Below are 22,589 nucleotides of genomic sequence, written 5' to 3'. Positions count from 1 at the left end.
TGAAATAATTACCATGATGGGGGGGTTACCTGACCACTAAGCTGGGGGGGGGGGCTAAAATAGGAAAGACTAAGCTGGGGGGACTAAGCTGGGGGGGACTAAGCTGGGGGGACTAAGTTGGGGGGACTAAGCTGGGGGGGGGGGGACTAAGCTGGGGGGGAGGGGGAGGAGGACTAAGCTGGGGGGGGGCGACTAAAGGTCAACTTCATCTGGGAACTCAACTTGACTTGAATGACCGTATGAAGTAGCAGTAACAATGAAGTTAAAATGAAGTAACAATGAAGTAACAATGAAAGAAACAATAAATACTAAAACAAGCAACAGACAAACTATAAACAATGAAGACTAATTTGAAAATCACGACGAAGACTCCGACAATTCAATTACTCTGCTCCTCTTTGATCTCCTCAAGTTGCAAATGGATGAATCTGACACTTGTGTTTCTCTGTTCGGATGTGATCGCATAATATGGCGTTTGATGTTGAACGCATACAGGCTACTGAATTGACAAAATTCACACACTTCTGGCTCCACACTTTTCTCCTGCACCCGCGCCACGTGGCGGTCAGTCATGTACTTGGCGTTTGATTTGTAATCACAGTACTTGCAAACGAACAATTTCTTCTTCGACACTGAACCTCCTCTCGTACTACTCAATCCCCTCTTTCTGTTAACCTTTGCGACTGGCTTCACTGTTCTCATTAATAACTTACCATGGCACAAGTCAGTTTCAAGATCAATTAATCCCAGATATAATGTATCCTCCGTTATAACTATCGATTGCTCCAATTGAAATTGGAGCAATCACAACATCATCGATGGCCATGGTAAACAACAGAAAGGTAAACAAGAGAAGAAAGGTAAACAAAAGAAAGGTACGCAACAGAAGAAACACAAAGCAACAATCAGATCTGAAATACACAACATATGAAGACCATTGAGTCTACTATTCAGAAATTAGAAAAAGGTAAACGGAAACAGACTGATAAACACTGGGATTGACACCCCACGGGCGAAGCCCGATGCTTGCCTACTACTTCTACTACTACACCACAACTTATTTTGATATCATTAATTCTGACTCGCACATCGACATCCGCTTCCGCCTCCGCCTCCGCCTCCGCCTCCGACCTCCGCCTCCGACCTCCGCCTCCGATCTCCGCCTCCGACCTCCGCATCCGACTCCACTGCAAAGATGTAAATGCACCAATATATGGTATAGTTTGAGCTAGAATAGCTTTTGAGGGTATCGCCATATTAAAAGTTTTAAGCATGATGTCAGTTATTCGAAATTTTCAAAACTTGATATGTTCTTTGTATGTACAGTCTGATAATGAGAGAAATGTGAAACATTCTGTAAAGTGTTGACCAAGAATGTAAATGAGACTGTGAAGAAGAAGCGCAGACTGGGATGTTGCTTAATCGACTCTGGGCAGACTGGCAAAAGTATTTATACTGCTATTTGTCTGGTACAGTACTGGTTACCATTGAAAGTCAATGCTACAGCGCTGAAACTCACTGTGAGCAAAGTACGGGAATCCAACGAGAGTTATCAGAATTTTCAGCAGACAGTTGCTATTGATATTTTAAAATTATTTATTTAATTGGCTTCTTCTGGAAGTTTGATAGCTTCTCAATAACAATAACCACCATGCTTTGATGGCATTTAAAGCTATAAAACAAAAATATACAACTCATTAATTAAATGGTGTAAATTTGAAGCCGAATTAATCTATGGAAAGATTTGATCAACTAGTAAACTAGTTTTCAATGAAGTGTTTTTATTACAATACAAATGAATAATGAGTTTCTTGATAAAGATGATTATATCTGAAATTCAAATACAAGTATGATAATCTGAATGTGTTTGACAGTTTGTAGTATCTATAAGATTGAGAAATTTTATAGTTTCAAAAAATACTATCCAATGAATGCTTTATAAGGAATACTTACTACTTACTGTTCAAATAAAACAAATAAAAAATCCACCAGCACTGAATGTTAGTCACAGAGAGGGAGGAACAAACAAAAAGCCGAATGCATTTATCTCCCAGGATGAGGTGCGCAACCCATGCCAGCCCTGATCAGACCCACTTGAGTCGCGCTCGGGGGATAAACCGCGACCACTCCACAGAGTCTGACAGCACTTTATACGGTCTGGACAGTCTGATCAATGCCCCGCCCAAGTATGGATAGTCTGATCAAACCGTGGTCTAGGGTCTGGATAGTTGCGCTCTATGGTCTGGATTGTCTGCGCAGAGATTTTTCCAGAGCCTGTACGGTCTGATCAGAGACTTTTCCAGACTCTGAAAAGTCTGCTCAGAACCAAGAGGTTCATCCAAAAAAGCAGAGATAGTTAACACCCAAGGGTACTGTTTTTTTGCGGAGAAAAAAAATTTACTAAAGAATCTGAAAACCATATACATTGAATGACTTTATGTTTCTGAAAAGCTATGATTACCGCTACTTCAACGGTTAAAAGTGTCAGTCATGGTGCCCGCAGTGCCCAACCGAAAAAGGTCTAGCACCCCAGTGTGCGCTACTCAAGTCTGACTGATCAGAACGGATTTTGGTGTATTGTGTGATCACAGCTAGCTTGAGTCCCGCACCTGGTCATCTGAGGTTAACTTGTGAAAAGAGTTGCTGACGACAAAAAATTGTAAGTTTTCAGATTTGCACCAGTTTACTTCTGGCGGACTGAGCTATTTTTTCCCAGTCTCGAAAATTGTTGAAAATTTTCTAAACAATGATTGATCTTTTATTAGTACTTCTATGAGTTCGATGCTGATGCTTAAAGTAAGTGTTGACTGTTCGCTTTAGTCGAGCTTACACGCCTATCTTGTAAGATCTTGTAAGAATCTTGCAAAAAGTGCTTATCTTGTAAGATCTTGCAACCACACTCTTATCTTGTAAGATCTTGCAACCACACGCTTATCTTGTAAGATCTTGCAACCACACGCTTATCTTGTAAGATCTTGCATCTGCACGCTTATCTTGTAAGACATCTTGTAAGATCTTACAAGATAAGCGTGTGTAAGCCTTCTTGTGAAACTTGGCTATCCTGCAAGATATCTTACAAGATCGTACAAGATAGGCGTGTAAGCTCGACTAGGGCACCGCCTAATTAAGCATCATATTTCTTATCATCTGAGAAAAGTTCGTTGGGCCATAATACCCCAAGTGTTGCCAGCACTTATGAAAGGACCACATCTTCGACAAACGTCAGGAATAAAAAGAACGCTATTAGCAATTATTGGGTATGAAAAGAAAACAATTCGACTTTAGAAGCAGTGCTCAATTTCGGCTGGAATTAAAATGACCGTCATTGGTTTTTGGTGAGGTTGAGAGAAGTCGAGATTGAAGTAATGAAAAGAATTTGACTCGAATTTGCTAGGTTCCCCGATCAAGTAACTGTTCCGACCCCACTTGTGGGGGAGGAATTATATACTCATATGGGTTTTTTTGTTCAGACAATTTTTGCGTACAGACAACATCGTAGAGAAATGTGGCGTTCAGACAACATCGTAGAGAAATGTGAGTGGTGTCATTAAAAAAGTCGTCCAGCGTAGAATTCGAAAAAAAAATATTTTTTGAATTTCGTTTTTTTCAAGGAGTTATTGAGTTTCAAAGTTTTGTGTGAACGCAGGACATTTGGCATGATTTTGTTCACTTTTGGCATAACTTTCGTTCAAATTAAGATTTTTTCTGTGAAACTATTAATTCAAGATTATATTTCATGCTACTAAATGAAACAATTTTGCAGCCCCGATAGACGAAAGGCGACAAATGCTAGCTATGATCGCATGATTAAGTGTGTTATAAAAAAATTCGAATTATATTTGAAAGATGTTTTTTTAAAGTCACTTATAGACTAGTCATTTTCATATCAAGATTCCGTAAATGATGAACCTCAATTACAACCAAATGAAACTCAATGAAAGAAAAATCCGTTTTCTAGGAATCATTCTTGTTTTCTTTTAGCTTCTACTCTAAGTTTTCGTAATTTTGAATGAAATTTTGATTTTATTTTTGAGGTTTTAATTAAATTTGTAGTCCTATAACATAGACTCGTCAACTGAAAGTCCAATAGGCTCCCTAATGATTATTAAATGGAACTATCTAGTGCTTTGAGTAGACAGCTCATTGCTGTTAAGACATCAAAAATAATTTTTCGAAGTTTTATTGAAAAGTAACCGATATCAAACTTTTTTTGAACAAAGTCATTTTTAGTAATCACAGAATCTTCTTCTTTTCTACTGCCACCAAAATTTGTTGTAATAACAATTTTGACCCCTAATAATTGGTTTTATGACTTCGATGCCACGATTTTTCAATTTTTTGATATTTTTCATTAATTTTGTTCCTTTTGAATTCTTAAAACATTATCGTAATACTGATAGTTCCCATTTGCATAAAAAAATTGTTCAATTGATCGCATAGAAAGTTTTCAGAGAAAACCTTATGGTTTAAATGACTTCAAAACCATCTTCTTGCACTATTCTTTTGAATTTTTGGTTTTTGCCTGTAGTTGTTGTTGTTTTCACTGTCATAAAACTTATTGTGATGTCTTATTGATAACCTATGAATGCTAAAAAACATATTTTTCTCATCCAGTCATAATTTATTGTGTTTATTTTGAAATAAATTTTCTGGAAACCAAAAAAGCATCCACTTGCTGTTGAAAAATAATCGAAAATCGAAAGTTTTTACTGAAAAATTCACTTTTTAACGGCTCCGACACTTTTCTCCCTTATTTTTTACTATGTCGTTTTTGACATTTTTTATTAATTTTTTGTAGTAGGGGTCTCATAAGCTTCGATATGAGAATTGAATGACTGATGTTTCTTGATGCAGTCAGTCTACGGCGAATAGTCTTAAAATTTTTGAGTTTTTCAAATTGGTCTTTTTTTGTTCTTTTTATCAATTTTTATTTTATCCTCATCACTGAGAGGTCCCCTTCAATTCCATCTAATTAAAAAAAAAACATGTTCATTGATATTATATCGTAATTTATGTTTTGTTTGGTGGACGACATGCGTTTTCATGAAAGTTTTTTGAGTCAATATTTGTGCTTCTTTTTCTGTTTTTTTAGCATATTCGCGCAATAACAGATCCCAATGATTTTCAAATAAGTACCAAGAGAACTTATTTAATCGTTCAGTATAATTTTAGCTGATATAGTAAAAACAACAATTGAAATAAGAAAAACATTTTTCAGATAAAAGCAAAAGATAATAATGGCTTCAAAAATTTGCGTTTTCGCATTTTTTTTTGTGTTTTTTTTCAATTTTTTGACAACTTCAGTTCGTTTCGATGGCTTAGTGTGGGCATAAACCGATTTTTTTGTAATAACTTTTTAGAAAACTTATCAAGAACTGTTTCGTTGAAGGTTAAGGGTTTTTAAGACGTTTGAAGTTATGGAATGATTTTTAAAATGTTGACTGATTTTTGATTTTTGCCTTCGCCTTTTTACCTAGTCCCATTAAAGAAAAAGTCCCATCTGCCGTTTAATTTAAAAAAAGTTTGTGTATCTAAAGTTTTATCTGATTGCATTTTGACGTTGTTACTAGGTGCTTCTAAATTTAGATATTGAATTTCTAAATGTTACTAGGTGCTTTTAAATTCAGATATTGAATTAGATATTGTGCTTTTAAATTTAGATATTGAATTTAGATATTGAATGTTAAATTTTTAGTTTTTTTCTGATTTTGCTGTTTGTTTTTCACTTACAGTCTTTTTAATGGCAGATCTTGTGAGCGCTGTAATGAGGCATGGCGTTCTGTAATTCAGTTCAATTAGTAGTTTGCGTATGTAAAAACTTTTTAACTCAAACTTCTCTTCCTGATTATCTCTTTATTTGGTTGACAATTAAGTCAAAATTGTAGATGAGCTCAGATAAAAACATCATGTGCAAACGCACATTAACGCGCCTCCTAGTTAAAGTGAGTATTCACATCCCTATAAGACTTATTAAACCTTTTTCATGAAAATGAGGCCTCGACTATGTTCTGGTATCTTAGTAAAAAAAACTTACAAAGTTCTCCATGTTTAGTCATTGTAATGTAGTTTTTACAATATCCGGTCTATTCTGCGCCCCCTCCCAGCCTATTAAGCATATATTTTTTAGGCAAGTGCTCTTTTATAGTAGCCTAATTCGTAAGACGGTTCAAAAAACATTTGAGGGGAAGGGGAGAGGAAATTCGCAAACACAGCTGGCAGATTGCCAAAAAATAGCCGCAGTAGCTTTGTAGATCTGCAGTCTCCAAACAAAGACAGATCTAAATAATTCGACTTTTGGTTGAAGGCTGACGTGTTATATTTTGATTAAAAATCTGTATAAGTTTTTGCTGCCTCTATTAGCCGCTCTAAAAAAACTTTAATTTAGAGTGACACACACTCACACACCCATTTGACCTTGTCTCTTAAAACTAAAGTGAATAAAGGTCAATTTCAAAGTGGTGAAGTCATTTTTGAGAGTGAGGTAAGTCAAGTGTGACAAAGAATTTAACCACGCGGATGAACAAAAAAACTCGCTCCACTAGGAGCGAAAAATGACGTCACGCACGCAATTCTGTAGAAATTGCATGAACGAATGAACAAAAAGCAGATTCGAAGTAGTTGTGACGTCATATGGTTGTAACAAAAATCTTGACGACCAAACAAAAAAACATACCAGGACAAGTCCTGACGTACAATTCAAAGAATTTTCATTGACTAAACGTAAAACTAGACCTAGAGCGGAATATGGGTGAATTGGGACAACCATTTATAAAAAAATCAGTTCAAGAAATTAAAAAAAACAGAAAATCAATTTCAAAATGTCGCATGTGGACAAAAAACCACTAGCGAGAAGTAGAAATTTGGTTGAAACAAAAAACTAGGACCAGAATGAACTAGGAATGGATTGGGAAAACCATATAGAAAAAATCCTATCCAAAAACTCGAAAAAAAACATACCCGGCAGATTGCCGGAAAATAGCCGCCGTTGATTCCAATAAGCATGATTGGGATTGAACGAATAGAATATATTGAAAAAAAAAACATTTTTATACAAAAATATTTTTTAAGTCCGATTTATTTTGATGACATTTCGTAGTTGAACATACTTGTTTCTTAGAGAGAGACTACAGGGGCTACTATCAACACCAATAAGCATTAGAGGTGGTAACTAAGACTTATAGGAACGACGTTCAAATAGCGGGCATCTAAAATTGGGCTTTATGGGTTTATCCCGTTTCTATTTCTGACTTCAATTTTTTATACCGACTCTGTTCATTTTGAATTGCTTTGCTTAGCAACTGATGTTCAAATTCAATTTTAGCAGAATGAGAGAAGAGAGAAACTAGCCTAGAGAAGTCAAAAAGATTTCACGCAAAATGTCGAAAAAGCGGCAAAATGGTAAAGCGAAAAAAAAGTTTGACGAAGTAAAAAAAAATACGAGCGCAATAATAGTCGACTGAGAAGATGAGGGCGGCTATTAAAAATCAAAGTGAAATTGCTGCATGTGAACAAAAAACCAGCGAGAAACCGAATTTTTGTTCAAACACTGTTTTCTCACTCTGCTTTAAAATTGAAGCGAAAAAATTTTACGCCGCAAAACCACTCGCTTATTCGCTCCACTTTCTGTTTCGGCGTGACCTAAATCACTACTCCAATTTGACTTCAAAAATCATGAAAATGCGTGATTAGATCTTTAAAAAACCAAAAAGACAGCACCCCAATACAATTCAAATTCTTTGAATTGTAAAAAACCAAGAGAAGGCCAATAATAGCTGTGCGCGGCTATTAATTAGTATATCACACAAATAAATAAAACAAAATACTTTTTTCAAAATTTTAAAATAAAATGTTAGCAATTGTTTTTTTTAAACTTACAGAAGGTTAAATTAAGCATAAACTATTTTAATGTTTTCAATAATCACCAGTTCAATGTGGAGCTGTAAGGATTGGTGAATGCTTTCTCATCAAAGTTTGGAACATACCCAAAAGCATTGTTAATCGCGTGTTGATCTGGGTAGAAGCCGGAAATAGCCGGATCAACTTGTGACGAGTGTGCGGTCTTTACTTTTCTTGTATTTGGTCTTTGGTTGCAGCCTTTGCGAATTATGACACTTAGGAAAATTATGAGGATAAAAGCAAAAAGGCTTCCCATTATAATGATAAGTAATTTGGTTTCTTCTTCGATTTCCTCCAAAATGTCCTCAGTTTGGCGAACAATGGGTGTCTGAGAAAAGAAGCTCTCTTCGTTGAGTCTCGCAACTTCGTTCCACAGTTGAGCTGTTTGGATGTCTTTTTGGAAGGCAGTGAAGGCTGTTGCAATTGACAGATTGCCAACAAGAGATACATCTCGCATACAAGCCAAGTCTCCATTGCAGGTCTGAATAAAAATACAATATAATAAAACTTAGCGCTGTCGAAATAATTAACCAATGAGCAGAACAGAAAACAAAAAATTGATGGACTTTTGCCATTAAATATTATGCTTTACTTTTAATTTTGGATAGACTATCTTAAGATTCGATCAAGTAGTTTTCATAACAAAGTGAGTTAACTCTAATTTTGTTACGAATATTACAACGAAGCTCCAGATGATAACATTATTGTATTTTTCACCCAGCTTAAAATGAAAAACCAAAAGGTCCGTCCATGTCGATCCAGCTTCAGTATGTCATATAAACTTACGATGTTAGCTTGGTTCCTGAAATCCTCGCTGGCAAAGTTCATTTCATAACTCGGTAAGAATCCGAAGTCATCCTCGATGTCCTGTTGAATGGCATTGATGAACTCCTGAGTTGAGAAGAGCCAGTCTCTCCGATCAGACACTTTCCATGATTCTCCAAAGATATCATGCACTTGTTGCAGATCTGCAGTGGTGTTCACGACAGAGCCGTCTAAAATACCGATTAGACTCCATGATTAAAAAACCGCCATGATCAGACGATCCAGACAATAATCAGGTATGGTGAGCCAATACCTTGGTTATAATCAGCCGATGGGCAAAGTTTTCCTAGGGTCTCCGAGAGACAATTTTTACCTGAACAGGACCTCGCAGCACGCACCCTCCACAAACTGTGAGTCGATTGACCATGAACAAACCCAGGTTGAAGTCCCAGACGGAATCGAGCATGCTCATCGTGCGTTTAAAGTTACATTGTCTGGAAACATCGAAAAGAAAAATCTGTACATGACCGCACTATTTTTTTTCAGCCTTGTTAAAAACACTAATACCTATCAGATGAGTTTTAGCACCCTTATTACAGAGTACTTGCACAAGTGGCAGCCTTCAATGCTGAAAGCCGAAACTCACTTGAATTCAAAATAAGTAGCAAATTGTTGATTGCCAAAAGAGTTACAGTCAGTCTTTTGCCTTGTGTTCAAAACTTCTACTTCTTGTGTTAAAAAAAGAAGCTGAATTGGGAAAACAACAAATTCGTGCCCTAAAGCCTATAATATATCATATTTAGCCAGCAAATAATTTCTAATACTTTTTTTAAATTTAGGCAACGTTTTTCAAAACTCTACTAACCAGTTAATCATTTCGAGGATGTACATAAAAAATGAAAAAATTTATGCTAATTTCAATTATATCAATTATGTGTTATTGCAGTTTGTCTGACTTTGAATGCATGAGAGCATTTGGAAGCACGAAAGTCTCAACTTGAACGAATGAAAGTCTGAACATGAACGCAAAAAATCTTGCAAAGGAACAAAAGTATGATGAACGCAAGAAAACTCACGTAACCGCACAAGAGTCTGGCATAAGATCGTTCCGTCATAGACACTTGAGGTCTGGGATGATCTGGATATAGCAGTTTTGGTCTGGTACTTCAACCTGGGAAGACATCAGCCAGTGAAAGTCAGCGTGAAATGCCAAGAACAAGTTTGTCACTCTCATTTTTCTTCGGTTTAAAGAGTAGCAGTATCCCCCGAAAGGTTATAGCACCAGAGATCATAAAATTCAAAGAGAGCTTTGAAGAAAAAATTCTAACCAAATGCAGTGTAATCATTCTCTGTATCTCCATCATATGTTCCCATCAGTCCACGTGTCCTGTTTCTGAAAGTGGGAGGAACAGACAACTTCAGATTGATCAAATTCCCAACTGCATACACCTCAACTATCATCATATTCTGTTGGAACTCAAATCTGACCATCTGAATTCCCTCACTTGTGACTGACTCTGTAACTTCCACGTGAGCCAGATTGTACTCGGATAGACCTTGTCCAACTGTTTTCACAATTTTGTTCACAGACACTTTGAGTTCTTCTGTTTGTCTGTTCATGTAACATTCAACGAGAGTGAATTTGTGTCTGATTGCGATTCCACTGAACACTGTTCCCTTGCCCAGCTGTCGCATGCTTGCTTGGATCTCTGCGATGTCATCAGAACCATCTCCAAGGACTGGGAAAAAAGTCAATCCTTTGACCTAAGCTCTCGCTGTTACTAATTTTTTTAAGCGTATGTTCAGAAAATGTTCAAGAACATCTCCAATCAATGCGCTAAAGGGAACCACCGTGTAACTTTTCGATCTGTTGCGCGGTAAATATCATAAACAACAATCTGCAGCACTCAAAATATGTTTGAATATTTTCGTAAAACGTTTAATTGGTTGTGTCAGTTGAATAAATAGAGTTTTCAAAATATTAAAAAAGCAAAAATTTAACATTATCATATGCCCTGTGAATATAAACAAGTGTTCAATTGGAAGAAAGTAAATTTTTATATTCGTTCTGCGCTGCTTGTACAACTCTATTGTACATTTTTTTTACTTAAATGACATAAAAGTAGAACACTTTCATCATTACTCTAAATGCCGGCTATATTGATATTTGTTTTTCAGTTACGGCAATTACGGCTTCGTGAAGTACGCTTGCAATTATTTGGAAGAATTCATGTCGCTCTAATCGATCGTTCAAAAATGTGTCATATAAAATTTTCCTGATTTTACTTTGCTCAAGCACATTAAAAATAGATAGAAATACAGGGTAAAAACATTCTTATTATCTCTAAAGTAGAACTAACTTATTTTTGATATGTGCTTCCAATTTTTGATAAATATAGCCTTGAAGATTTTCGGATGGAAAGTTTAGTTGCTTTAGCGAATTATGTTTTTTTCGACAAGTTGGGCTACAATTTTTTGCTTTTTATAGTTTTTGAAAATGGTGGGGGAAAGGGCCTATTAAAATCCATCTCGTTTTTTTAACGACTGCTGAACTTCGGGGAAATATATATTGTACCGGAAATTCGGTCCCTAATTGTTTAAAACGTTCTATAAGTTCAATTAGGTAAATTTTGTATACAGTATGTATCTTGTTATCAAATAGTGTAGGACCTAAGGTTGCGTTTTTTTTCTTAAAAAATTTAAGCAAATGAAATTTCGTTAGATTTTATTATTCTTGTCCAAATTCTTTTTGATTTTGTTTTTTATAGACTAATGGACCATAAGTTTTGATCGATTTGGCAAAAGAAGTCTAAAATAATAGAAACATTTTTTTGGATAAAAATGTCGTACCCGATTATTAATTCACAAAAATTATTAAAATTTTTAACAAAAAAACTAGCGCGATCACGGAATTTAAAAATTTTCATCAATGTAGACTTTTAAAAACTTACATGATGTTTTTTAATCCAATGCGTTAGCCTTGAGTGTCTTTTTTGTCGGCGTCAGGGAATTCATAGCTTCAAATTTGTTGCAATTAATTGTTTATTTGTTAGCACTGAATCAGTTTAAAACTATTTCAACATCCATTTGAGTCAAATTTTTGTCACTTTTGGCGTTTATAACGGTAGTATCACCTACAAACATTACTAAAATGCTTTTTTTACAAACCGTGGAGAGATCGGATAGATCGTTGTTATCCAAAAGGAACAAAAAAGGCGCACATAAAATGGACCTGTGTTTGGCCAAATAATTTGTTGTCGTTGTTTTCATCCGTTTTTTGCTAAGTCAAATTAACTAGACTGCCCTGTTGATTTGTTAGCAATTACCGTTCAGATATACTCAGTTAGGGTGGCAACGGCATGCACATATGTCATTTTAGATCTATAACCTAAATGATTGCAAGCTAGCAAATTTTTTTCATACAAAAGTTCATCAACCACTTCAGTAAGATTTTCTCCCAGGTTTTGCTTATTGTACTCTTTAAATTGAGAGATCTGTCAAAAAAGGAGTGGTCTTTCCTCTTCTCTTACATAAGTATATTACTTTAGATATTTTTAATGAATCCGGAAGAATACGTTCCAGCAGACGATGAGTTACGATTTCTGCAAGATGACACTCAACAGTGGAAGGACCACGTTTCAAAATTCCGTTTGAGATTCCATCATGACCTGTACTTTTCATGTTATTTAGTTTCTTAAAAATTTTTGTTGCCTCTGACTCATTTGTTGGATGAAGTTCCATCGTTCTTCCATTGGGGGTAATATAGCTGCTACTGTTGCTATCAATAATTCCAGATATGTTTGGACCTATTGAAGCAAAGTAATCGTTTGAGTCATCAACCTGAGGTACGGCAAGGGTATTGTCTTGTTTTCTGCAAATTGTTCCAGTATCTTATGAATTTTTCTTGGTTTCGCATTTTGCCTGGTATTTTGAAAAATATTGTCTCTTTTTCCAATTCTTATCAGAATAGTTACCTTGATCCGTATTCCATTATAGCTAGTTTGGTTTTCTATCGAAGGCTCTGCTATTCATTTCTGAAACAATTTGTCTCCCTTCACAAGGGAGTTTTTAAACCCTTTGTAATACACCTAACACAATTTTAAAAAAGCTAACAAAATACTGGTCTAACACAAGAAGTAAATTCAGCGCTTCATCTGTTTTGATTGTTTTCCGTTTCCCGTGAGTACCCAAGTTTTGAACGAGTACTGATCATCGAAAAATTTTATTGATGATGCTTGATAATTTAATTTAAGCTGTTAAAATATAATGATCGCTAACCGTCTTAGGTGCCGTTTGAGTTTTAATGTTTATTTCTGGGATCAAATGATCAATTCAGCGCGTTGAATTTTTTACAACTCCTGTCGGCAACGAATTTTGAAAACTTGAAAATCAAAGAAGCCTAATTACTCTCAATTTCTTTTGTATTTTTTCTGTTTTTAAAGTCTCTTTGTTGAAATCTCCAAATAATAAACTTCTTTGTTTTGAAAAACTCCAGCAGTTTAGAACGCTCTCCACCTTTGGTTGAAAATCATGCAACTTCCTGGACATAGGTTTGAAAAAATGACACAGAAAATATGTTAATTTTTTTTTATCGTATTTCACTTGTAATAGCAAGCCCGAAATTTCTGTAATGGTGTCTTGTATTTGATATTGAAAATTATCTCAAATCTAAAGAGATACTGCACCCGACCATTGTTTAGCGGTCTCGGTCATCTCTTAACCAAGTCTCGGTTAGAGCAGTTACAAAAGATTTTTGTTTTAAAGTATCAAGGAAATACTACTAGGTCAGCACGATGGAATCACAAAGACTAATTATTTAAACCAAAAAAAGTTTGGCTCTTGTTTTTAGTATGACAATCAATGATGTATTCAGAGTACCATTGGTTCTCTTCACAGCTAACATTACTCAAGAAGCTAGTGCCTTAAGCGTTTTATTTTGAACTTTCTTGACGGCGAAGGTTCTTTTTCAACAAATAAAATGAAAACTTCCTCATTCGAACAGACTCAATTGTCAATCTTGTCAGTTTTTGAACCAAAATGCCTTTGAAAACCTCTTTGAGTTGATACAAAAAGCCACCTGCAAAATTACTTTGACGGTGTCTCTTACCTACATAATGTTCTACTGCCAGTGTCTCCACTCTTTCCACACCCCATTGTGATTCAGTTTTACCATTAGTTTTCACAAGGTAATCAATTTGATGTCGACTGTCCACTGGATAACAAATTTAATCGATTTCGGAGAAGTTAACTCGTGCTTTGTTTTTTGTTCGTGGTTTTGAAAAGAAATTTTCTTTTCTGCAAAAATAGGGCAAGTCTCTATCATTTTCCGCTGCTCGTTTATGTGATTTTGTGATCAAGAAGTTTAATCGGAAAAAGAATTGCAATTACACCATTTCGGATCACGCGGAAGGTTATAAAAGAATTTAAAGATTATTTCTCAGCTAGGTAATAGCCGGCCGCAATATCTTGAGTTTCAATTGGATATTGCAAAAACCAAATTCATTCCACAATTTTACATACCGAGGACTCACAACCATTCTCTAGCCCATGAGAAGTCAACCACAAAAAAGGTGAGTGACATTCCAACTTAGTAATTTTTTTGCAAACTCTTCCTTTTCGGTTATTGAATGATCAGCTTTTTTATGTAGTTGGTTTGTGTCTTTTTTGTTGTAATTAACTTATTTTTCAAAACCCAGAAAAAGAGAACGCATTGAATCTCTATCGTTAAGATCAAATGAGTTTTGTCTCATACGGCGCCATGCTTAAGGAGAATGCATGCAAAATTACGTAATGCATACTGTCAACTATATTACTTAGAAGAGATTGCAATTCTCCATGGATGTGAGTTTCTGCTTTTGGTTGAAAGTAAGCCTAAAATAGTCAGCAACACAAGCGCTGTTATGACTACAAACCATTAGATTTCGAAAGAAGGACCAGTAACTCAAGAAAACTATTTTATTTCCATTAGCCGTTGAAAAGTCACTATCTCTTTTGCCAAAAAAAGCAGTTTATTCAGAGAAGGAGTGCTTTGGAGTTTTTAAAAGGTTTATGTGTAATCAGCGCATAGCTGCACGCTGACCAGTCAACATATATGTTTTGTCGATGATATTAAAACAAAAACTGTTTTGAAAGCCATTTAAATTCTTAAACATTTCCTCCTCTGTTTCTGTCCATCGTTCGGGAGATGGATTAGGCGTTTTTTCTGATTTGGATCAGATGGCATTTAGAAAAATTAAAAACAACCCATAAACACAACTAATCTTTCATAGAAAACTTAAAAGAATATATTTCTTGGCCAAAGAAACTCACATTTTGATACGAGAATTTTGTTTTAATATGAAAAATTTCTTTTAAAAAAGTCAGAAAAAAGATGAACTTGATATGATGCATATAAAAATTAAACACAATAAAACATAAAATCGTGCCACTTACACTACTGAAAAACGGCTCAATGATCACTATAATATACCAAAAGAATAATTAAATCAACAACAACGCTTGAGCATAAGAATATAAGAGAAAAAATAAGAACTGATAGATTCGAAATTGTCTATAAACAACTAAAAGCAAATTGTATTGTTGCCAAGTGCGACATTCTTTACCTAAAAATATCCAAAAATTGATAAAACTGCTGTAAGATTCCGCTAATAAACAATAATAGCAATCCATCAATGTCGCTTCAAATTTTCTCTGAGTTACGTGTTTGTTGTTCCTTCTCCAAGTGTTGAATTGCTTGTTGAACAGAAGCTACAAAAACAATATCGTTCTGAAAAAGTGTAGAAAAACGGAAAAAATTTGAAGAGGGATGGTTCTCGGTCAATAAATAATATTTGAAATGCCCCCACATTAACCCAAAACTGATCAAAACATGAAATAGTATTGCAAATTACAATAAACTTACGAAAACAATCTCCAGAAAAATTTCCATCCCAGACGATTTTTTCTTGTTTTTTACCTAACTTACTGATGTTATCAAAAAAAATCACCACTAAAGAACCAAAATAAAAACTTCAGAAAGTTCCAGAACAGATAAGTTCCCCTTTTGAATACGTTCGAATTGGTCAGACACATTTAAAAGAGCACTCAAAAGTCCCAGAACACACAATTAAAACCAAATGAGACGCCTCCGAGAAATTCAGATTCTTTGAAATGCAGAAGACATTGGCATCTCTTTTGCCAAAAAGAGCAGTTTATTCAGAGAAGGAGTGCTTTGGAGTTTTTAAAAGGTTTATGCGTAATCAGCGCATAGCTGCACGCTAACCAGTCAACATATATGTTTTGTCGATGATATTAAAACAAAAACTGTTTTGAAAGCCATTTAAATTCTTAAACATTTCCTCCTCTGTTTCTGTCCATCGTTCGGGAGATGGATTAGGCGTTTTTTCTGATTTGGATCAGATGACATTTAGAAAAATTAAAAACAACCCATAAACACAACTAATCTTTCATAGAAAACTTAAAAGAATATATTTCTTGGCCAAAGAAACTCACATTTTGATACGAGAATTTTGTTTTAATATGAAAAATTTCTTTTAAAAAAGTCAGAAAAAAGATGAACTTGATATGATGCATATAAAAATTAAACACAATAAAACATAAAATCGTGCCACTTACACTACTGAAAAACGGCTCAATGATCACTATAATATACCAAAAGAATAATTAAATCAACAACAACGCTTGAGCATAAGAATATAAGAGAAAAAATAAGAACTGATAGATTCGAAATTGTCTATAAACAACTAAAAGCAAATTGTATTGTTGCCAAGTGCGACATTCTTAACCTAAAAATATCCAAAAATTGATAAAACTGCTGTAAGATTCCGCTAATAAACAATAATAGCAATCCATCAATGTCGCTTCAAATTTTCTCTGAGTTACGTGTTTGTTGTTCCTTCTCCAAGTGTTGAATTGCTTGTTGAACAGAAGCTACAAAAACGATATCGTTCAGAAAATGTGTAGAAAAACGGAAAAAATTTGAAGAGGGGTGGTTCTCGGTCAATAAATAATATTTGAAATGCCCCCACATTAACCCAAAACTGATCAAAACATGAAATAGTATTGCAAATTACAATAAACTTACGAAAACAATCTCCAGAAAAATTTCTATCCCAGACGATTTTTTCTTGTTTTTTACCTAACTTACTGATGTTATCAAAAAAAATCACCACTAAAGAACCAAAATAAAAACTTCAGAAAGTTCCAGAACAGATAAGTTCCCCTTTTGAATACGTTCGAATTGGTCAGACACATTTAAAAGAGCACTCCAAAGTCCCAGAACACACAATTAAAACCAAATGAGACGCCTCTGAGATATTCAGATTCTTTGAAATGCAGAAGACATTGGCATACAATTTTACGCTAAACTGAAATTTTGAAGTTCAAGACGTCAAAAGCGTTCACTGTGAACCAAAAAATTGTGTGTGGCAAAATTGTTTGGTTTTGGTTCACAATTACAGCAAATTTTGCAAAAAATTTCAGTCCATTCTCCCTATAGGTACATAATTTTGATAATCCATATGTCTCAACATTATCATAGGAAAACATTTACAAAGAAAAATAAAAAATTAAATGGCATTCAACTAGCTACAAAAGAATAAAAAATTCTATCCGAAAGATCTGAAAAAAGATCTATTGTAATTCTATTACTATACTCTAAAATCATAAAAATAAAACACAAGCGCATTCTCCCAATGACACGGGGAACAATTTTTCTTGTTATATGATAGTCAAATCCATTCCATGAAGTATACATACGGCCATTTGAGTGATATTGACTGCATTAATTGGTAACTTATCCGGTTACGTCTTTTGAATTGAAAAGTTTAGCAAAAACGGACGAGTCGGCGACAAAATTTTTTAACCAATCGTTTTTCAATGTACAGATACTTCAATGTAAAGCACTTTTTATAATTGAGTCACCCAGTTCGATAGTAAAAAATGTAAACCACGGTAACTGTTGCAAGGGCTACACGGGTGTAAAGAACAAATTTAATGACCAAATTTTGTCCGATAAATGTAACAAAGTGAGGCCAATATGTCGTTTTATTTCTTCTACTGTACTTCCCTTATCTGAGGTAACATTTGTCGTCCAATTTGGCTTTATTTTTGTGATGAGCTTCCGCTTTGTCATTTTCCTTTTCATATCAGAAACTTGTGACAAAGAGCCCATTTCAATTGCTATCTTTTGAAGTCTAAATGGTTAAATCCTGCCAAATCCAAAAACGAAATAAAGTTGACCCCACGCACTATAGAGTCTTTGCAGCTCTTTTGGGATTTAGTGGACGCGGAAAAACCTCATTTTCAACGTGTTACGAGAGCTAACTTTTTTCTCCTTGTTCTCACAGAAATTTACTGTTTTTTCAAAGAACACCCGAAACTATTCAGGGATTTAGGGTGCCAACTCCCGCACATTGAGTTAATAAAAATAATTGGATTTAATTTAAAATAATGAACCACTTATTGGTATATGAGGATACAGGCGAGAAAAAAAAACAAAAATAACAAATTTTCAAAATTGTGACATCTGGTTGACATCAAAAACTGCAATTCTTTTACGTTAAACACAATTTCTTCCACCAGAGCACAAGGTCTTGCATAACTGACGTGAAGAAAACTATTATTATTGTCTTTAAGTTGCTACAAAGAATATCTTGGTAAGCTGTTGAATGGATTCAAATGCTTACAGAAACAATTAAGACGGCGCTGACTGCTGATTTGAATGGACATTTAGTGATTGACCTGGATCCAAAAATAGCTCAGTCATCACACCAATAGCAAAAGAAAGGGAAAAACTTGCACATTCTTTACCTAAAAATGTCCAAAAATTGATAAAACTGCTGTAAGACTCCGCTAATAAACAATAATAGCAATCCACCAATGTCGCTTCAAATTTTCTCTGAGTTACGTGTTTGTTGTGCCTTCTCCAAGTGTTGACTTGCTTGTTGAACAGAAGCTACAAAAACAATATCGTTCTGAAAAAGTGTAGAAAAACGGAAAAAATTTGAAGAGGGGTGGTTCTCGGTCAATAAATAATATTTGAAATGCCCCCACATTAACCCAAAACTGGTCAAAACATGAAATAGTATTGCAAATTACAGAAAACTTACGAAAACAATCTCCAGAAAAATTTCTATCCCAGACGATTTTTTCTTGTTTTTTACCTAACTTACTGATGTTATCAAAAAAAATCACCACTAAAGAACCAAAATAAAAACTTCAGAAAGTTCCAGAACAGATAAGTTCCCCTTTTGAATACGTTCGAATTGGTCAGACACATTTAAAAGAGCACTCAAAAGTCCCAGAACACACAATTAAAACCAAATGAGACGCCTCTGAGAAATTCAGATTCTTTGAAATGCAGAAGACATTGGCATACAATTTTACGCTAAACTGAAATTTTGAAGTTCAAGACGTCAAAACCGTTCACTGTGAACCAAAAAATTGTGTGTGGCAAAATTGTTTGGTTTTGGTTCACAATTACAGCAAAGTTTGCAAAAAATTTCAGTCCATTCTCCCTATAGATACACAATTTTGATAATCCAAATGTCTCAACATTATCATAGGAAAACATTTACAAAGAAAAATAAAAAATTAAATGGCATTCAACTAGCTACAAAAGAATAAAAAATTCTATCCGAAAGATCTGAAAAAAGATCAATTGTAATTCTATTACTAAACTCTAAAATCATAAAAATAAAATACATGCGCTTTCTCCCAATGACACGGGGAACAATTTTTCTTGTTAGAGGATAGTCAAATCCATTCCATGAAGTATACATACGGCCAATAAAGTGACATTGACTGCATTAATTGATAACTTATCCGGTTACGTCTTTTGAATTGAAAAGTTTAGCATAAACGGACGAGTCGGCGACAAAAAATTTTAACCAATCGCTTTTCAATGTACAGATACTTCAATGTAAAGCACTTTTTTTAATTGAGTCACCCAGTTCGATAGTAAAAAATGTAAAGCACGGTAACTGTTGCAAGGGCTACACGGGGTGTAAAGAACAAAGTTGATGACCAAATTTTGTCCGATAAATGTAACAAAGTGAGGCCAATATGTCGTTGCATTTCTGTTACTGTACTTCCCTTATCTGAGGTAACATTTGTCGTCCGATTTGGCTTTATTTTTGTGATGAGCTTCCGCTTTGTCATTTTCCTTTTCATATCAGAAACTTGTGACAAAGAGCCCATTTCAATTGCTATCTTTTGAAGTCTAAATGGTTAAATCCTGCCAAATCCAAAAACGAAATAAAGTTGACCCCACGCACTATAGAGTCTTTGCAGCTCTTTTGGGATCTAGTGGACGCGGAAAAACCTCATTTTCAACGTGTTACGAGAGCTAACTTTTTTCTCCTTGTTCTCACAGAAATTTACTGTTTTTATAAAGAACACCCGAAACTATTCAGGGATTTAGGGTGCCAACTCCCGCACATTGAATTAATAAAAATAATTGGATTTAATTTAAAATAATGAACCACTTATTGGTATATGAGGATACAGGCGAGAAAAAAAAACAAAAATAACAAATTTTCAAAATTGCGACATCTGGTTGACATCAAAAACTGCAATTCTTTTACGTTAAACACAATTTCTTCCACCAGAGCAAAAGGTCTTGCATAACTGACGTGAAGAAAACTATTATTATTGTCTTTAAGTTGCTACAAAGAATATCTTGGTAAGCTGTTGAATGGATTCAAATGCTTACAGAAACAATTAAGACGGCGCTGACTGCTGATTTGAATGGACATTTAGTGATTGACCTGGATCCAAAAATAGCTCAGTCATCACACCAATAGCAAAAGAAAGGGAAAAACTTGCACATTCTTTACCTAAAAATGTCCAAAAATTGATACAACTGCTGTATGACTCCGCTAATAAACAATAATAGCAATCCACCAATGTCGCTTCAAATTTTCTCTGAGTTACGTGTTTGTTGTGCCTTCTCCAAGTGTTGAATTGCTTGTTGAACAGAAGCTACAAAAACAATATCGTTCTGAAAAAGTGTAGAAAAACGGAAAAAATTTGAAGAGGGGTGGTTCTCGGTCAATAAATAATATTTGAAATGCCCCCACATTAACCCAAAACTGGTCAAAACATGAAATAGTATTGCAAATTACAGTAAACTTACGAAAACAATCTCCAGAAAAATTTCTATCCCAGACGATTTTTTCTTGTTTTTTACCTAACTTACTGATGTTATCAAAAAAAATCACCACTAAAGAACCAAAGTAAAAACTTCAGAAAGTTCCAGAACAGATAAGTTCCCCTTTTGAATACGTTCGAATTGGTCAGACACATTTAAAAGAGCACTCAAAAGTCCAAGAACACACAATTAAAACCAAATGAGACGCCTCTGAGAAATTCAGATTCTTTGAAATGCAGAAGACATTGGCATACAATTTTACGCTAAACTGAAATTTTGAAGTTCAAGACGTCAAAAGCGTTCACTGTGAACCAAAAAATTGTGTGTGGCAAAATTGTTTGGTTTTGGTTCACAATTACAGCAAAGTTTGCAAAAAATTTCAGTCCATTCTCCCTATAGATACACAATTTTGATAATCCAAAGTCTCAACATTATCATAGGAAAACATTTACAAAGAAAAAAAAAAGATCAATTGTAATTCTATTACTAAACTCTAAAATCATAAAAATAAAATACATGCGCTTTCTCCCAATGACACGGGGAACAATTTTTCTTGTTAGAGGATAGTCAAATCCATTCCATGAAGTATACATACGGCCAATAAAGTGACATTGACTGCATTAATTGATAACTTATCCGGTTACGTCTTTTGAATTGAAAAGTTTAGCATAAACGGACGAGTCGGCGACAAAAAATTTTAACCAATCGCTTTTCAATGTACAGATACTTCAATGTAAAGCACTTTTTTTAATTGAGTCACCCAGTTCGATAGTAAAAAATGTAAAGCACGGTAACTGTTGCAAGGGCTACACGGGGTGTAAAGAACAAAGTTGATGACCAAATTTTGTCCGATAAATGTAACAAAGTGAGGCCAATATGTCGTTGCATTTCTGTTACTGTACTTCCCTTATCTGAGGTAACATTTGTCGTCCGATTTGGCTTTATTTTTGTGATGAGCTTCCGCTTTGTCATTTTCTTTTTCATATCAGAAACTTGTGACAAGGAGTCCATTTCAATTGCACTCTTTCGAAGTCTAAATGGTTAAATCCTGCCAAATCCAAAAACGAAATAAAGTTGATCCCACGCACTATAGAGTCTTTGCAGCTCTTTTGGGATCTAGTGGACGCGGAAAAACCTCATTTTCAACGTGTTACGAGAGCTAACTTTTTTCTCCTTGTTCTCACAGAAATTTACTGTTTTTATAAAGAACACCCGAAACTATTCAGGGATTTAGGGTGCCAACTCCCGCACATTGAGTTAATAAAAATAATTGGATTTAATTTAAAATAATGAACCACTTATTGGTATATGAGGATACAGGCGAGAAAAAAAACCAAAAATAACAAATTGTCAAAATTGCGACATCTGGTTGACATCAAGTCATTTACGTTAAACACAATTTCTTCCACCAGAGCACAAGGTTCTGCATAACTGACGTGAAGAAAACTATTATTATTGTCTTTAAGTTGCTACAAAGAATATCATGGTAAGCTGTTGAATGGATTCAAATGCTTACAGAAACAATTAAGACGGCGGCTGACTGCTGATTTGAATGGACATATAGTGATTGATCTGGATCCAAAAGTAGCTCAGTCATCACACCAATAGCAAATGAAAGGGAAAAACTTGCACATGCCGACGCTATGGTGGTATGGTGTGTTAGCGAAAATTCAAAACCAAAAGCATGTAAAATAGTTCTTTGAAGGATTCGGATTTTTTTGTTGTCTCAGCATCTCTGTTAGCAATGTGTTCTGCAGCGCGGTGCATATGAATAAGA

At 34.8% G+C, this 22,589-nt stretch overlaps 1 protein-coding gene across 1 annotated transcript in view; it reads right to left on the bottom strand.

Annotated features, from left to right (window-relative positions):
• Positions 1-7,918: 7,918 nt before the first annotated feature.
• Positions 7,919-22,589, bottom strand: part of LOC142354903 (mucin-like protein) — a gene marked incomplete at its 5' end in the record, with an annotated part of 49,219 nt that continues 34,548 nt past the window's right edge. The window contains 3 exons of the mRNA XM_075407240.1: positions 7,919-8,377; positions 8,683-8,891; positions 9,990-10,400. Coding sequence (XP_075263355.1) covers positions 7,919-8,377; positions 8,683-8,891; positions 9,990-10,400 — 1,079 coding nt within the window. The remainder of the gene's footprint in view (positions 8,378-8,682; positions 8,892-9,989; positions 10,401-22,589) is intronic.

The sequence above is a fragment of the Convolutriloba macropyga genome, unplaced genomic scaffold, assembly GCF_964194025.1.
Source record: "Convolutriloba macropyga unplaced genomic scaffold, txConMacr16.3 SCAFFOLD_655, whole genome shotgun sequence".
Classification (NCBI taxonomy): domain Eukaryota; kingdom Metazoa; phylum Xenacoelomorpha; order Acoela; family Convolutidae; genus Convolutriloba; species Convolutriloba macropyga.
The sequence above is the reverse complement of the archived record's forward strand: the minus strand, read 5'-3'. Positions and strand labels throughout refer to the sequence as shown.